The sequence below is a fragment of the Pelodiscus sinensis genome, chromosome 1, assembly GCF_049634645.1.
Source record: "Pelodiscus sinensis isolate JC-2024 chromosome 1, ASM4963464v1, whole genome shotgun sequence".
Taxonomy (NCBI): Eukaryota; Metazoa; Chordata; order Testudines; family Trionychidae; genus Pelodiscus; species Pelodiscus sinensis.
This window is the reverse complement of record NC_134711.1, coordinates 230,025,949-230,043,437: the sequence shown is the minus strand read 5'-3', so window position 1 is coordinate 230,043,437 and position 17,489 is coordinate 230,025,949. Positions and strand designations below refer to the sequence as shown.

Below are 17,489 nucleotides of genomic sequence, written 5' to 3'. Positions count from 1 at the left end.
CATAGCACTTCATAGAAACATGTGCAAGGTGATGTAGCTCCATGGATCTGGCCCATACAGACAACCAAATTCTCCAGGGTCTTGCAGGATGATTTTGGTAGCATTGAGCATTTTAAACCCACTTTACACAGCTGTAAATGACTGCATATGGTGCCTGGCAGTAAAGAATCAGGTCCAGAATCTCCTCTCTGGGGTGCAAAATCTAGGTTAAATGCAAAGCAGGGGCAGGATTTGATAATGCCCAGGCAGTACTCAAAGAAGGAAAAGATGAGCACAAAAACAGTACTGTCATTCTGTCATGTTTCCAGGAGTAAGCGAGAGACTGACCCAGCCCCAAACACAAATTAGAGCACTCACAAACCCACTCTAACTTGCTCTGGCTAGATTATGTCCCAAACCTCTGCATACTGGAATGCTCCCATCCTGCCCCCCAGTGGATCATGTCATGATGGTATTCTGAGGTGGGAGAGTGAGGATATAGAGCTGTCAGAAAGCTGACTATGCTTAAAGGGGAAATTATGGCTGCCACTGATTTTGCACCTCTTTGGCTATGCAAAAATAATCTAAGTGGAACTAAGACTCTGGCCCATTATTTCTAAACCTCTCGTGATAAGCTTATAAATGAAAGTTGTATGCATTTTCCAACTTTTTCATAGGGTGGACCACATCTGAGCAGAAAGATTTTCAGGGACTACTTTCTCTCTTAATCACAGTCCTGCAGACCACCCTTCTCATCTGTGATCATATAATATGTCTGGGGCAACTGTAGCAATTGTTCAGAATTTGGAAAAATAATTTTCTGAAAGTGTTTAGAATTAGCTTCTTCTAATGTAATTTAGCAACAAGAAGTCAGGAGACCCACTGTCACATGATCAGCGATCTCTCACAACTGCAGTTTAAAGAACCATGGCTAAGGTTATTAGTTTATTTGAGAAGCAAACATAACGGGCTATTATGTTGATTTTTGTTTAAAATGGTTTGTTACATTTTATGGATTGTCTATGGTGAGGATTTTTTTCTTAGCCATCAGTGTCTAGTGTCTATTGGCAGTGACTTACACTGGTGCTGTTTACCCAAGTTTTAAGGAGGGATAAACTGTTTCAGTGTGACATTGCAGTTTATATCACATTAGCTTTTCTACATTAAGGGTTGGTGCTAGTAGTGGCTAGCCACCAATGGCTAAAATCCACAAGGATAAGCAGGGCCTAAACCAAAGTAAATGCCTGCTAGTCTTAGGAAACTTTAACTTGGATATCTTTTAAGATCTAAGTGAAATAGCAAAGTGCTTTTTACAACAAAATTGGTTGGAAATTTTGAAATCTATTGGATACTGTATGTTCCCAATATCTTAGTTGTGTGGTACTTTTCATTATATCTATTTCTTAAAGTCTGAATGTGAGGGGGTGCTGAGAACCGGTAACTGGCATTCCTGGCAGCTGGAGGAAGAGTGCTCCACACTTCCTAAAATCAGGCTCGCAGTGGGGAGGCACCAGCACAGGCTCTTGCTCTTATGATTATTAAGTCCTGCCCTGAAGTACAGGGGTGAGGACTAGATGCCCTATTGCAGCCCTTTCCAAGCCTACACTACTGTGATTCTCTCCCTGGCCGTTTGCCAGCATCAGTGGCCCTGGGCTTTTGCCCCTCATTCCCCAGCGCTGTGGCAGCCTGGAAGAGCGAGAAGGCTGGGCTGTAAAGGTGTGGCGGGCTTTGGGGGCAGCGGGGACCAGTAAGAGAGGGGTGTGTGTGAGAGAGCAAGTTGCAGCTGGAGCTGTGTGGCGGGAAGGGGGTGGGTGGGAAAGTAACACACACAGTTCTCGTCTGCCCTCGCCCTTTCCTCCTCCCTCCGTTCCCCTCCAGGCAGAAGCCCGGCCGAAGAAGGAGCCAGTGCCCGGAAAACAAAGGCGCAGGCTGCAAGCCCGGCCTGGCGGCAGCCAGCGCTACCTGACAGACACCGACACGGCGCGGGGCTGTGCGGCGAGCCCGGGGAGGGCGCCGCCGGAGTGACTCACTCACACACACACACAGAGGCGCGCGGCAGCAGCGAGCAGCGCAGCAGCCCGTGGGCGGGCGGCGGCAGGGGGCCCGCGGCTGGCTGGCTGCTGTTGCCTTGGGCAGCCCCGACCCCCGGAGGCGCAGGGGCGGGCTCGGTGCGCCGGCGATGCCCCGGGGAGGCTCTGCTGGTGCAGCCCAGCCGCGCTGACGCTCCCCCGCCTCCGCAGCGGCATGGACAGCTTCGACTTCGCCCTGCTCCAGGAATGGGACCTGGACTCCCTCTGGTGAGCGCTGCCGGCCGCCCCCTGCACCCCCCATCCCCGCCCCCGCCACGCCGCACCTGAGCCGCTCGGCCCCGCCGGGTCCCGCCGAGGGAATGTGGCGCTTCGCCGGAGCCCGGGGGAAGGACCTTCCCTGCCCCTCGCCGCCAGCAGCCCCGGCTCCAGCCCGGCTCGCGGCGTGTCCCTGCCTCCCCCCGGTCCTTTCCCCTCAGCCCGCTGTACCCCCGCCCCCATGCCTCTTTGCCCCCCCCCCGCACCAGCTCCCTTCCTCCCACTGCCCGCTCCCCACTCCTGCCCCCTCTTTGCTCCCCTCCTCCCCCTCTGTGCCCTCTGCCCCCTCTGCACCCCTGTGCCCCCTGCCCTCCTTCTCCTGCCTCCTCTGCACCGCCGTGCCTCTCCCTTCCTCTCAGTCCCATTGCACCCCTCACCAGCCTGTGTCCCACAGGGCGTCGCACCCCTCTGCGCCCCCAGGCCAGCCTTTGTGGCCGGTGCTTTGGAGGAAGAGCCAGTATCGGGCAGGCTGAGCGGGCGCGCGCCGGGAGCCCATTCCTCGAAATGCCATTGTCCCTGGGAACCCCCTCCCCCCCGGGCCGCTCAGGGGCTGGTATTTCCAGGTAGCCGGTCCGGGTGCAGCACATGGACACCCCCGCTGGGGGCTTTGCCACGCTTGCCCGCAAGCAAACGGGGAACAGCAGCGGCGGAGAGGAGAAAGTGCCAGTCCCTTCCGAGCAGGCGGGGGGCTTTTGCTTGTGAATCGCAGGTACTTTGTGGTACTGGTGTGTGCTGCTCCACGGTGTGTCACTGTTGTTTGTAGCCCCCATCGATTAACTCTTTTGTGCACCAGAAGGCGAGGGGTACAATGGAATTGTACTCAGACTGTCCATGGCCCGAAGTGCATGTATTGTAAGGAACCTTTTTCTGCAGCAGTTTAATTCCAGCGGCAGGTGCCTTTGAATAACCCCCGTGCTCCCTCCGACACCCCAGCTATTCAGGTGGTGTAATCATTTCAGCGCCAGTGTGTATTATTGCCGTAGGAACTCGTGTTATGTTCATTTAGAGGAGAATTTGCTAGAAGGACACTAACTGCAGTTTATGTCCTGTTAACCCGAATGGTGTTGGGAGTTGAAATTATTTTTTTGCCTTAAATCAGTTGTGTTGTGTTTCTTTAACCTTTTATGTGATCTTGCATGCAGCAACTACAGTTTATCTTTTCCATGACAGGCGTAACAAAGTAAGCTGGACAAGCAAATCCATTAGTGAGCTTCCTCTTACAAAAGATCTCATGATTCATGCAGTGCATAATGTTGGCTTTTCTAAATGCATACATTGATGGCATACAATATAATAAAACTTTTGTGTTGTTATGGGAACATTAAAGATCAGATGTAATAGAACAATTTGTTACTACTCTATAAAACTTGTTAATTACAGTGTTGCTTCCTGTGATGCCAGTTAAAGTTGTCTAAATTTCAGTAATAATGATCAATTTTCTGTTCATATCCAAACCATAACACTTGTCTCTGTTTTTAAATGTGCAGTCCACAAACACGGTTTTAAAATCGAATCCCATAAACTTTATATTTTATCAAGGTAAGAGAGGTTGAAAGTAATAGTACTTTGGTCTGGTTTGGATTTTACTTCACCCCCACTTTCTCTCTTTTTTTTTAATGGAAACATGATGGCCATTAGTCCAATTTATAGCTTAGCTGTTACATTTAATATTTTAAAATTGAAAAAGTTGAGACTATAATTTTGGAAGACCAGCTAGTACTGTGCCCAGCAATTGCTGCTTTTCATGACCCATTTAGCATGCTTTGAGTGTGATGGAATCACTCTGAATATAGTGTGATAGATTCTAATGTTTTAATTGATAATATTGATCCAAGGGACATTTCTAGTCTCCCAGGTACATGCTTTCTAAAAAGCTCTTTATGTGTGTGTAGCAAGATTTTAAAAAAATAGACTAACCATTTATTTACCAAGAATAAATGTTGCAAATGAAACATTATAAACAGCTGGTAATAGTGAGTCTGAGCCTGCATTCCTTGCTCAGCTAACCTGAAGTCTTTGCAGAGTTGGGTGCACAAAAAATTAAACAGTGTGCCTTCTAAAAGGGAATCCTATACATTAATCATAACTTTGCTACATAACAAGAGTTTCAGAAGTGTTGTTTTATGTTTGCATTTTTTCAGGAAAAAAGTGTAGATGTGTTCCGCTGAATGGCTTGGTGAATCTGAGGTTGTTTGGTGGAAGTTTATCACAGAGTAGCTATGTTAGCCAATGTTTCAGAATAAAAAACTCAGAATAATCTAGTGAGAGTAATCGCAGAAGTATTGTTGTCAAATACAGTAAGCTTACAGCATGAATATTAGTAAAATGACAGTTATCACTGGGTGATCCTGAAACAACAAGCACAGGGGTCTCTGGGGTTCTTTATGATTGTGGGCAATGTGTATATGTCATGCTGTCTTTCATCTATGCTGCCAGCTTCTTTCCTGTGAACAGACAGGTTATTGAAATATACAAAGAATCCTGCCTTATAGGACATATGCGCTAACCAAAATAAACCTTCTAGATCTAATTTTAGACTTAAAAGGCTTGATGCCATCCTTCTAAAGGTGCATACCTATCACAAAAAAGAAAAAAAATGTACCAGATAGGTGAAAAATGCCTTCATGGCAAAGGGCAACCCAGATTTAATTTTTCATACAGCAAGAATAAATTTTCTTCCTCGTTTTTTGGAATGTACTGTACTCCTATTGACAATTTGTGCACTTAACCAATGACAGAAAAGCTGCTTTTTGCAGTACTTGATCAGCATTTTGCTGAAAAGTAAATCACTACATATTAACATGCTTCTCTAAAGTTCTTTCATTTTAAAATTTCTGTTGTTGGAAAATCAAAATGGTACAAAGAGTTATGCCCAAATCAATAATAGCACACAATACTCAGGTCTCATCGAAGACAGTGTAAATACCCAAACTACCAAATTTGGTGAATTTGCCTTCCAATTCATAAACATTATATTTTTATTCTGCTGTTCATGTGGTAGCATACAAAATATAATATAATATTTGTAGCATATACATGGGCTAGAAACCATGTATATGATTCTCTCTCTCTCTCTCTCTCTCTCTCTCTCTCTCTCTCTCTCTCTCTCTATATATATATATATATATATATATATATATATGATATTTATTACATGGCCTTTTGCAATTTACAATATAGTAAGCTGATTTTTACATTGAATTGCAGTTTCTGCCAAGTCACAACCATGCCAATGGCATCCCTCAACCTCCTCCCCCATAACTAACATATTTCAAATGGGAGAAGCCAGGGCTGGCCTTCCCATGAGGTGAACTGAGGTGTCCACCTCAGGTGCCAGACTGTGGGGGGGCCACTAGGACCCAGAGTGTAGAAAATTGTCTGCTGCTGGCCCAAGTGAGGGGAGATGGGGGCATCATTTGAGCTCCCTGCTTCAGGTGCCAAAAGGTTGTTGGCTGGCCCTGGCAGAAGCTGAGTGTGACTCAATTAAAAAATCCAACAGAACCACACACTTGTCACATAAGCAAAACATGATCATGGGTGTAGGATAAAGTTTGTTGGCCCTTTTTGGAGAGATCTGCATAACTCATTCCTCTGTTACTGGTGATAGTGCAGTTATCTCAACTTCACAGCAATATCAACTTTGTACCACAATCCCATCCCATAGATTATCTTTCTGTATCAGTTCATTTCTATGTAATATATAGTTTACTAGAAGATATACCTAGTGTTGCCAGATCCTTAACTCATTTTCTTCATTTAAATCAAGAGTGGGCAATAATTTTTAAAAGGGGGTCACTTCACAAATTTCTGAAGTGGCCCCAAGCCACCCCAGAAGGGACGGGGCCTTGGGCAGCAGGGATGGGGCCAGGAGACTTCTTGTGTTTTCCCCCCCACAGACCCTGATTGGTAGTGGGATGGGGGAGTAGGTGAAGTCTTTGCCCTCCTCTCCTCCCTCCAGCGCCCAGAGAGAATCGCTAGCTGTTTTAAAGCAGCTGGCAGTTCCCTCTAGATGCTGCAGTAGGAGGAGATCTTGCACACTCCCCTCTGCCCCCAGGCCAATCAGTGTAGGGGCGGGAGAGCACGTGAAGTCTTTCGCCACCTACTCTGCCCTGCTAGGGGGGCGCGTGGTGGTAGAGAGAGTTGCTAGCTGTAAGTCAACGGTTCCTTCTGATGCTGCGTGCCCCTGGCAGAGGGAAGACACTCAATTGGCCTGGGGGTGGGGAAGCGGCAGAGGGGCTGCAGGCTGGATCTGGCCTGTGGAGGCCCCTTTGCCCACCCCTGATTTAAATCATTGCTCTAGGGTGGAGCTGGGGATGAAGGGTTCAGTATGCAGGCTGCTCTAGGGAGAGGAGTCTATCAGCCCTCTCTTACTACAGCAGGTTGGGGACAGGTGAGATGCGCTTGTCCATAGCCATTGCAGCAGTCATAGCCAGGGGAGGGGTATAGCTGGAAAACAGACAGAAACTCTGAATTGTATAGGAGAAGATTGCTTCCTCTTTCTCCACCCCTGCCCTCTGATGGCCCAACAGGGTTTTAGCTGTCCTAGTCCCCATCTCTGTCTCCTTGTGTTCATTCTGCAGTATAACTGTCCCTCCTGCCAGGCTCCTTCCTTTCAATTTTATGTAAAACAATCACATTTAATGTGCATCCCATTATCCTGAAACAACCAAACCCTGGCTTTGCTTTAAGTTATGGTAAGAAGAAGCTGCATACCAAAACTGGTGATCCTAGCTCTTACTGTTTAGAAGGAGTTCATGAACAAATGGACTTGCAGATGGATAGACAGACAGATGCATATTTCCAATATAGCAAGTAAGATTTGTACCAATGAAGGGGCCAAATTTTCGACTGCCTTGCAACCAGTGTGTTCTTTTACACTATGCAAAATGGGCTATTCTGATTTTATGTCTATTTTGGTCTAAGTAAAGCAAAGTTCAAGGTAGTAGAGAATCAGGCCAAATGAGTTAAGTAAAAGTACCAAGCATGGTTTTGTTTTTAAAAAAGAAAAATCATACAGCTGTCCTGCCTGGATTCAGTTAGGTACTGTACTTAAGCATGTGTCCAACTTTAAACATGCGAGGAATCCTGTTGACAATTTTGTAAAGGAACTATTTGTGCTTAAAGTAAGGTACATACTTAAGTACCTTACTGAACCTGGGTAAATATTTACAAAAATTTGTAAGGGCTAAATAACATTATTGTGTTTATTAATGCATTTACTTATCATGTTATAGCATACAAAACGTAAAGTGTATGCATATTTAAGCATGAGGCATGTGAGTCCTGAATAAAATGATGGTGGTTTAGGCACAAGTAGCAAAGTGCATAATTGATTAATATGTTGCTGATCTGTTGCTTTTGTGGATATTTTGAATTGTCTTCAGTTTTGTAGTATTCCTAGGATTGTAAATAAATACAAATGTAACTGTGTAGTTTCTAAGTAGAGGTCAATGTCAAATGCCACAGTGTAAGGTGGCCCACTGTTTTATACAGACCATGTATTGAATTACTAGTTCATTTGCTATCTTTGGGTCTGTTCCTGCTCCATTTGAAGTCAATGAGAGTTTTGTTTGGAAGCTGCTCTTAACAAAAAGTGGGTAGACATCCAGCTATCTTATAAAAGAAGCTTTTGTAACTTTTTGATCCAGGGCAGTCCAATTTTTAGTCACTAAGCTTTTTATATTTGCACAAGTTGAGGTCTTTTTTTCATTTTGTACAAACTATTCACTAGAGAAGATTCTGGAAAGCTAATTTTACAAATAGTTCCCTAGACATCAGAAAATATTAACATTTGTATTTTCAGTTAATATTGCACAGATTTTTTTTCTTTGAGGTCACTTAACCTATGGATATCTTTCCTTCCTTAGGACAGGGACCATAGTTGAACATTACAGATACACTAATACATTACAGTAGTAATAATAATTTTATGTAAGTGTTTTTTCATCTTACTCTTGAGCTCTGTGAACATCTGGTGTACCCTGGGGTCACATTGGACTGAAACTGACAAAGAATACAAGAAGAAGCTGAAAGAGAAAGTGAACTCCAGGAACTGTATACTTCAGAAACTCTCCAATTCAAAATTGGGGAGCTGACTGTTAAACACTGTGAGCAGTCAGTCTCACTTCGTGTTACTCAGTTGTGGAGTACTATGCCTCAGTATGGTCACACTCAAGCCATGCATACAAAGTGGATATTTAACTTATTCAAGTCTATAGGGTAATCAGAGGGGGGCTTTGAAATGGACTGCTGTGTTGTAGCTATACTGCGTCATGGGACCTGCACTATCATGAGGCAGAATGCTTTCAGTAGAAAGGAGAGACAAAAATAGGTGCATGATGCAAGGTGCACACTGCATGAACACGTTCCCCCATGCAAGGTGAAGTACAGAAAGAGCTTTGCTTCTGAAAAATCCCTTACTCTGTAGTCTTCCTCTCTGGTATTTTGAGGTAACAAAATGTTCTGACAGAGCCATGTTCTCCAGGATTACCAGCATTCCCCCAACAACTTCCTCCAGTTATTGACCTCAAAAGGCAATAATGGTGTGCTCTAAATAGTTAGGTTGCTAAAGACTGAACCATATGATCAAATGGAAGTCAAGGAGTATAGGGAGTCTACCTAATGCAATGACCCTGTCAACATCCGGTACTCTTCAATATAAAGGACAGCACCAAGGTATTAACTGACATTTTGGAGCAACAAGCAGTGATAATCTTAATCTTCAAGATCCTACAAAACTCTGAGTCTGTCTTCAACTGTCCCTTATTTCTTTCCCTTTGTCATCTGCCTCTTTTTACTAGCGATGCCATGCTTCAAGCCCTTGTTTTCTCTCTCTCTCTCTCTCTCGGTTCCATCTTTGTGCCTTTTTTCCATTCTATGCACTCCATCAATCCTGATTAAAAAAGCCACAGCTTTCTCCTCATTAAAATCCAATCTAAAAATTCCCCCTTTCTTTGATAAGTGTGAGTAGACAATAACAATGATGATAATAAGTTATTCCTATCTATGGAATTCACAGTGTGTTTTTTCTCTCTTTTAGACTGTAAACTCTTGGGTCAAGAATTGCTTTTGTTTGTTCTTTTCCAGTCCTGAACAAATCGTATCTGCTAGATCTAATAGAAACAAATAAGAATATAGAGCTTTTCAAGTTCAAAATGCTGTGTCCACTAAATAATAATGCCTTAAAAGTATGTCCATGTGAGCACTTATTTGCTAGATGTAGTGTGCCAATTTCTTGGCTAGTTTAAATCAGCATAACTCTATTGTCACCACTGCATTATGACAATATATAGAAGTTGAGGATCTGGCTCTTCAAGATCTGGTATATTATCTCTAATTTGTGGGTCGCAGGAAATCAAAATTTATAAGGAATAATATATTTTCCTTCCACATATTGGTTTTTAGTCTGAAGAATGATATTTGAGGAAGACCGTGGAATAGTATGTTTTCCCTGTGCTCCTCCACTGTAGACAAGTTGATGATCCAAAACTAGCAGTTTGATATATACTGATAAAATCTCTCCAGGCCTTCCTGCTAGCCATCAAACCGCTAGATTTATGTAACTGTGGATATGCTTTCTTTGAGGACTATGAGGATGACAGGCAGACAGCTCACTAGATTATAGAAAAAGAACTTAGGGGAGGGTGTGCTAAATTGCCAGGCTCACTCAATAAAATATAATGATGCTGGGGAAAATATCAGACCTGAAAAAACCTGTAGAAGACGAGAAGAAAGGCCACTAAAGGGGAAAGACAGAAAGGAAGCTTACATCATATCCAAATACTTCTTATAATCCATCTATAAGAAATGGCCTAATCAATGCTATCTCATATGGAAAAATGAATACTTTAAAATGAAATATTTTAAACTTGAAAAAGTTAATATCACAACATATTTTGTCATTTCATTTTTCTGGACATAAAACATTATCTCTGACTTTCAATGAACAGCAAAATATGAAAAAAGAGTGCTAACAACTGTTTACTATATGTGCTAATCTCATAATAACATCATTAACAACATGGCTAATAAAAATGGAAATAGGAAGGAAGGAAAACTGATTTTCAAGAAAGGCTAGAAAAAGAAGAGTTTTGAACTTGGTGTTGAAAGTATAGGGAAGAATACCATACATCCCTGAGGGATATAATACTTTGATCAAATTCTGATTAATGGGGTGGGTATAAGGATGTCTGGTTGATGTTTGGTGGCTTGTGATGTACAAGCGGTCAGTCTAGATCAGCGGTTCCCAACCTCTTCCAGATAGGGACCCATTTTGACAATTCATGAAGACTTGTTGACCCAAATCAATTCAAAAAGGAGGTGGGAAGAGGGCCAGAGCCAACTGTGGAGACACTTGGCGACTCTTTTGAAATGTAATGGCGACCCATCTTTGGGTTCTGATGATCAGGTGGTCCCACCTAGCATTAAACTATAAGTGTATTTCTTTGGGGGGAATATATTGACACACGCCTCTGATTTCAAAGAGGAAAACTGTGCTTTCAAAATATCTAGATTATAGATATTTATAGATAGTAGAAACTCCTATCTTTAGGACCTGTTAACTATGGGTACATCTATGCTACAGAGAAAGATCAAAACTGCCACTGTCAATCTTCTAGGGTTTGAATTAGCATTATAGGTAAGACAGCTAATTCCAAGTGAGAGCAGCACTTTTGTCGATGCTGGTGACTTTGCTTTCATTAGGAGTAAGGGAAGTCAAAGGAAGAGTGTTCTTCTTGCAGTGTGGACAGCGCCGAAAGTTGAGTTAAGCTGCTTCAACTTGAGCTATGTAATTAATGTCACTGAAGTTGCATATCTTAATTTGACTTTGCCTTGTAGCGTAGATACACCCTGTGTAACATGCTTCTTCTCCCCCTTGCCTTTACTCACTCCCTTGCCCCCGGAAAATTTAAACTTCTTGTTGAAAAACTGAAAAACATCATCAGAAAATGTTGTTTTAAACAGAAAATCCTTATACCACCACAGTGCCTCGTGGGAGTTGTAGTATGGGTGCCTCATGTCTTCATTCTTCTCTGTGGGCATGTCTCCCTAGCTGGACTAAATTTCCCATGATGCACCACACTCTTCCCCTTCCAGAGTAATTGTAGTGCATCTCAGGGAACCCCTAGCCTTTGTGTATTTATGAAAGATTTAGTCTAATCGGATAGCACAGGAGAACAGGGACATGAGGCATCCAGACTGCAGCTCCATAAGCACTGTGGCAGCCTATTTGAATAGAATGTTTTGCTAAAATATTTTAGGTTTTTGACTTTTCAACACAAAAATTGAAAGCAGAAAAGCCATGTATAAAATAATTTTTGCAAACATTTTGTTTCGTTAAATACCTAATTTTCTGTTGAAATTTAAGTTTCAACTAATCCTATGTAGAATACTGTTTTCATAGTGTTAGAAAGAAGGCTAAGGATGCAATATTCTTTCCATTGAAGTCTATGGAAGAGCACGTATTGATTTTAGTGGCATGAATCAGGTTCCAAGAGAGGAGAGACCGACAGTTCTAGCTTAATAGCTGCTTAATGATCCACTCATTTTCTTAATAATCAGATACTTCATACTTAATATACATATAAGATTTTATTTTAGGAAGAGATGCATTATAGTTACTAGTATTAAATGAGTGTGGTGATAGTTATTAATATGCTTTGTGAATATTTTATGCATGTTTTCAAAAGTGAACAACACAAAATATCTTTGTTTATTAAATTTCTTTCTGGCTCCCATAATAACTCCTCTTTCCAGATAACATCGATGAAAAAGTAGTAGTTGCTAGCAAGAAACATTGATTGCATTTTATTTTATTAGGAGTACTAACAGACTTACCTAGCATTTGCCCCTTCAGGGTAGGGGGCTGGCAGTGTGGGTGGGTGTAGGAGGCAGGGCAGGGCCTTGGAGATATTGAGGTGAGCAGTGCAGCAGAATGGGGATGGGAGGGTGTGAGAGTGAGGATTGGGGTGTGAGAAGATGATCAGAGCCGGGCATCCCATGTGGCATGGGCCTTTTCTTTCCCTCCCAGCTACCAGGGTCTCTCACTACAGCCCTCCCCTGGTCACGAGGGACCTTTTCTTTCCCCATAGCTCTCTGGCCACCAGGGGTCTCCAGATAGTGTATTTTCAATGACAGATATCGGGGTGACTGGTGCCCGTGGGGAGGGGAATAGGTGCAGGGAGGATCACCCAGAGGCCTAGGGGGCATGTGGAAGCACACCATTTAACAATTAAAATGTTGGTGGGAACATAGGAGGGTGGTGCCCCTCCGGAGTGCTACCACGAGTCACCTATGATGGCCATTCAGTTCTGGAACTCACTTTTCATAGTTTGAGGAAGCACAAGTTTGTTGGCAGGCAGACTGCAGTACTCATCTGTTTACGTGGACTTTTGCCAGTGAGAATGAGCGTGGGCCAGGTTCAAGGTTTGTTTTGAGATGAGAACTTCAGGTCTTTTAATATTGAGTCAATTTATTTAATGTCCATTTTGCATTTAAAAATTATTGTACATGTGCTTAGAAATTTTTGTTATGCACATTTTCTAAATTTAATAAATCAGTCAAAATAAAACATAAATGGAGACATCTTAGATAAGAACTATAACTTTTCAAGTTTACCTACCCTTTATCATCTTCAAACAAATTGGTGCTGGTGCTTCTGTGTTCAGAGTAGAAACATGAAAGCATTCCTTGGCTAATTCAAATCATATTGAAGAATCCAACTAAATAACAATAAGAGATAATTAAACAGGTTTTATAAAACTGTGTGATACTGGACTAAAGTAAAAATATAAACCAGGTAAATGAAAATTCAAAAATACATCCTAGTTCTTACAGGGATATAAGCAACAATATTTTGAACTAATTACATGTGATGTAAAGTACATTTAAGAAAACCTCTCAGAGAAGAATTAGAACTAGAACAGATTAGCTGTTCTTTAATGGTGATGACTGTAGATCTTTTGATTATTTGGATGCTTTTTCTAACTCCCATTGCTCAGCTGTCTTGACTAAATCACTAAGAAGCTGTTCCTAGTTTCATAGTGTGATGATAATGTCAATAAAATTATTTTCAGTCAGAGTGATAATGTCTTAAAATGAAAACTATGCTACATTCTAGAATATTTGCTAATGAGATTTAAGGAATTACTTGAATATTCATAGTGATTCTTAGGAAGAACAATTTAATAGATTTCCAGGTAGATATTAATTATTTACTGTCTTGAAATACTGATCAGAGACATTTGTACATTACCTGCTTTTCTCAGTCATCCTTCTTTTTCATTTCTGTTTTTATTTTTGTGCTCTATGCAAACGTTTAAGCTCTTTATCACTGAAAAGGGAAATAATTTATACGAGCTATTGTAGCTGTTTCATAACTTATTTCAATTTATTAAAAACAAACAGTGCTCATTCCAATGCTGAGTATCTCTGCAAAGCATTAAGATTCACAGTATCAAAATATGATCCAGATGGGAGCAAATGCTTTATGATCAGTCAAGGAATATAGCTTGTAGGAGGCCTTAAAATGCTATCCTGATAAAAATTTAAAGACTTAGAAGAACGTAGGAATGGCCATACTGGGTCAGACCAATGATGCATCTAGTCCAGAATCCTCTCTTCTGACAGTTATCAGTGCCAGGTGCTGCAGAAGGAGTAAATAAAATAAGACAATTATTGCATGATCCTTTTGGCAGTCAGAGACTAGGGAACTCACTGCCAGGGGATGTTTTGAAGGCAAAAACTATAACTGGGTTTAAAAAAAGAGTAAGTTAATCTGACCATCTTGGCTAATATCCATTGATTAACGTGGTTGTGGGTGGTTTTTTTGTTGTTTGTTTGTTTGTTTCGGTTTTTTTTTTGGAACCCAGTTATAGTTTTTGCCTTCAAAACATCCCCTAGCAATGAGTTCCAGATTGCTAGTACATTGCGTGATGAAGTACTATCTTTGATTTGAAACAAAAAACAGGACAATGTAGCACTTTAAAGACTAACAAGATGGTTTATTAGGTGATGAGCTTTCATGGGCCAGACCCACTTCCTCAGATCAAATAGTGGAAGAAAATTGTCACAACCATATATACCAAAGGATACAATTAAAGAAATGAACACATATGAAAAGGACAAATCAAATTTCAGAACAGAAGGGAAATGGGGGGGGGGAAGGTAAATGTCTGTGAGCTAATGATATTAGAGGTGATAATTGGGGAAGCTATCTTTGTAATGGGTAAGATAATTAATGTCTTTGTTTAAACTTAGGCATAAAGTGTCGAATTTAAGCATGAATGACAGTTCAGAGGATTCTCTTTCAAGTGTGGTCTGTAAAGGTCTTAGAAGCAGGATGCAGGTAATCAAGTCGTTGAGACAATGTTCTTTCTGGTTGAAATGGCAAGAAACTGTTTTTAATTTTATCCTGTCTAATATCTGTTTTGTGGGCATTGATTCTTTGGGCAGTGATTCTTGAAGTAGATGACAGACCCAAGAAAACCAACAATAGAACACCACTTGTCATCACCTACAGCCCCCAACTTAAACCTGTCCAACACATTATCAATAAACTACAGCCTATACTGGAACAGGATACTAAACTCCGAGAGGCTCTAGGAGACAGACCCATAGTCTCCTATAGACAACCACCTAACCTCAAGATGATTCTTACCAACAACCACAGGACATACCACACTAATACCAACCCTGGTACCTTCCTTTGCAACAAACCCCGTTGCCAGCTTTGTCCACATATTCATTCTGCTGATACCATTATTGGACCTAACCAATTGAGTTATAAGATCAAGAACACACATTCCTCCTCATCCAGAAATATAATTTATGCTATCATGTGCCGAAAGTGTCCGTCTGCTATGTACATTGGACAAACGTCTCAGACACTTCGCCTTTGGCATATATGGTTGTGACAATTTTCTTCCACTATTTGATCTGAGGAAGTGGGTCTGGCCCACGAAAGCTCATCACCTAATAAACCACCTTGTTAGTCTTTAAAGTGCTGCACAGTCCTGTTTTTGTTTCAGCTACACCAGACTAACACGGCTACATTTCTATCACTATCTTTTATTTGATTTGTTTTAAACCTACTCCCCATTAATTGAATTGGGTGATGCTTGGTTCTAGTATGATGTGATGGATGGAATAAATAATACTTTTTTTTCTCCACATCATTCATGATTTCACAGACCTCTGAAAAGACCTGTTTGAAGCAGTATAAAAGTAATCATTGTAATAGAACTACAAAGCTAGGAAACAGTAACATGAGTATTTATTCGGTTGGGTAATTTAATATTGTTTACATCTGTTAAAATTGAGTATGGTTTATCAACTATTGTACATTTTCCCCACTTTTTGGAACTGTAACTTATAAAAAAAGTATTTGCCATGATAAATCATTTCCGTTCTTATAAATCTATATATTATATAATGTACTTAGAAAAGTTTGATAATGAAAACAAAAGAAATAGGGAGCCGAGGGAAATATGATCATAATGGTTCATTGAGGTACATGTAGAAATCTTATCAAGGAAGAGTTAAGGTTCATATATGAACTTTTTACAGACAAGTTGGGGAAAAATATCTTTTATATAAAATTAAATAATGTTAAGTAAATGCTTTTTTCTTTTTAGAAAGTAATACAGTAGAACACCAGAGTTACAAACTGGCTGGTCCAACCACCTACTTAATTTTGAACCTTAATTATGCAATTAGGCTGCACAAACAAACAAAGCAAACACTAGGTGGTACTGTGTTAAATATACACTACTAAAAATTAAGGAAAAATTAAAAAGATTTGATAAGGTAAGAAAGCTATTTCAGTGCTTGTTTTACTTAAATTAAGATGGTTAAAAGCAGCATTTTTTCTGTATAGTAAAGTTTCAAAGCTGTACTAAGTCAATGTTCAGTTGTAAACTTTTGGAAGAACAACCGTAGGGTTTTGTTCAGTTACGAACAACCACCATTTCCAAGCTCTTCATAACTCTCTATAGCCGTGGTCCCCAGCACGGTGCCCGCGGAGGCATTTCAATGCGCCCGCCAGGTGCTCGGGGCTGGCGTGGCCCCGGGCACATTGCGCACGGGCGCTTGCGGGGGGAGTGCGCTTGGCGGGGGGAGTGCCGGGCACGCGGCACTCGGCGGGGGCGGGCGCCGGCCCTGGGCACTCGGCGGGGGGAGCGCCGGCCCCGGGCGCGCGGCCCTTGGAGGGGGCCCTGCCCCCGGGCGCGCGGCTATCATAGAATCATAGGACTGGAAGGGACCTCAAGAGGTCATCGAGTCCAGCCCCCCGCCCGCAAGGCAGGACCAAGCTCCACCTACACCATCCTTGACAGATGTCTATCTAACCTGTTCTTAAATATCTCCAGAGAGGGAGATTCCACCACCTCCCTTGGCAATTTATTCCAATATTTGACCACCCTGACAGTTAGGAATTTTTTCCTAATGTCCAATCTAAACCTCCCCTGCTGCACTTTAAGCCCATTACTCCTTGTCCTGTCCTCAGAAACCAAGAGGAACAAATTTTCGCCTTCCTCCTTGTGACACCCTTTTAGATATTTGAAAACCGCTATCATGTCCCCCCTTAATCTTCTTTTTTCCAAACTAAACAAGCCAGTTCATGAAGCCTGGCTTCATAGGTCATGTTCTCTAGACCTTTAATCATTCTTGTGGCTCTTCTCTGTACCCTTTCCAATTTCTCCACATCTTTCTTGAAATGTGGCGCCCAGAACTGGACACAGTACTCCAGCTGAGGCCTAACTAGTGCAGAGTAGAGCGGCAGAATGACTTCACGAGTTTTGCTTACAACACACCTGTTGATACAACCTAGAATCATATTTGCTTTTTTTGCAACAGCATCACACTGTTGACTCATATTCAACTTGTGGTCCACTATGACCCCTACATCCCTTTCTGCCATGCTCCTTCCTAGACAGTCGCTTCCCATCTTGTATGTATGGAACTGATTGTTCCTTCCTAAGTGGAGCACTTTGCATTTCTCTTTATTAAACCTCATCCTGTTTACCTCTGACCATTTCTCTAACTTGCTAAGGTCATTTTGAATTATGTCCCTATCCTCCAAAGAAGTCGCAACCCCACCCAGTTTGGTATCATCTGCAATGGGGGGGCCCCCGCCCCCGGGCGCGCTAGTGTCCCCGCCCCCTGGCG

General features: G+C 42.1%; 1 protein-coding gene across 7 annotated transcripts in view; it reads left to right on the top strand.

Annotated features, from left to right (window-relative positions):
- AFF3 (ALF transcription elongation factor 3) overlaps positions 1-17,489 on the top strand; it is a 561,437-nt gene that overhangs the window by 87,036 nt on the left and 456,912 nt on the right. For 2 of the 7 annotated variants that reach the window (XM_075916914.1, XM_075916908.1), the window contains exon 1: positions 1,817-2,276. The exons of 3 other annotated variants lie outside the window; for them this stretch is intronic. In XM_075916914.1, coding sequence (XP_075773029.1) covers positions 2,224-2,276 — 53 coding nt within the window. In that variant the 5' untranslated portion in view covers positions 1,817-2,223. Of the gene's footprint in view, positions 1-1,816; positions 2,277-17,489 lie in introns of those variants that run through there. 2 more of the 7 variants (XM_075916933.1, XM_075916923.1) reach the window with 1 other exon arrangement.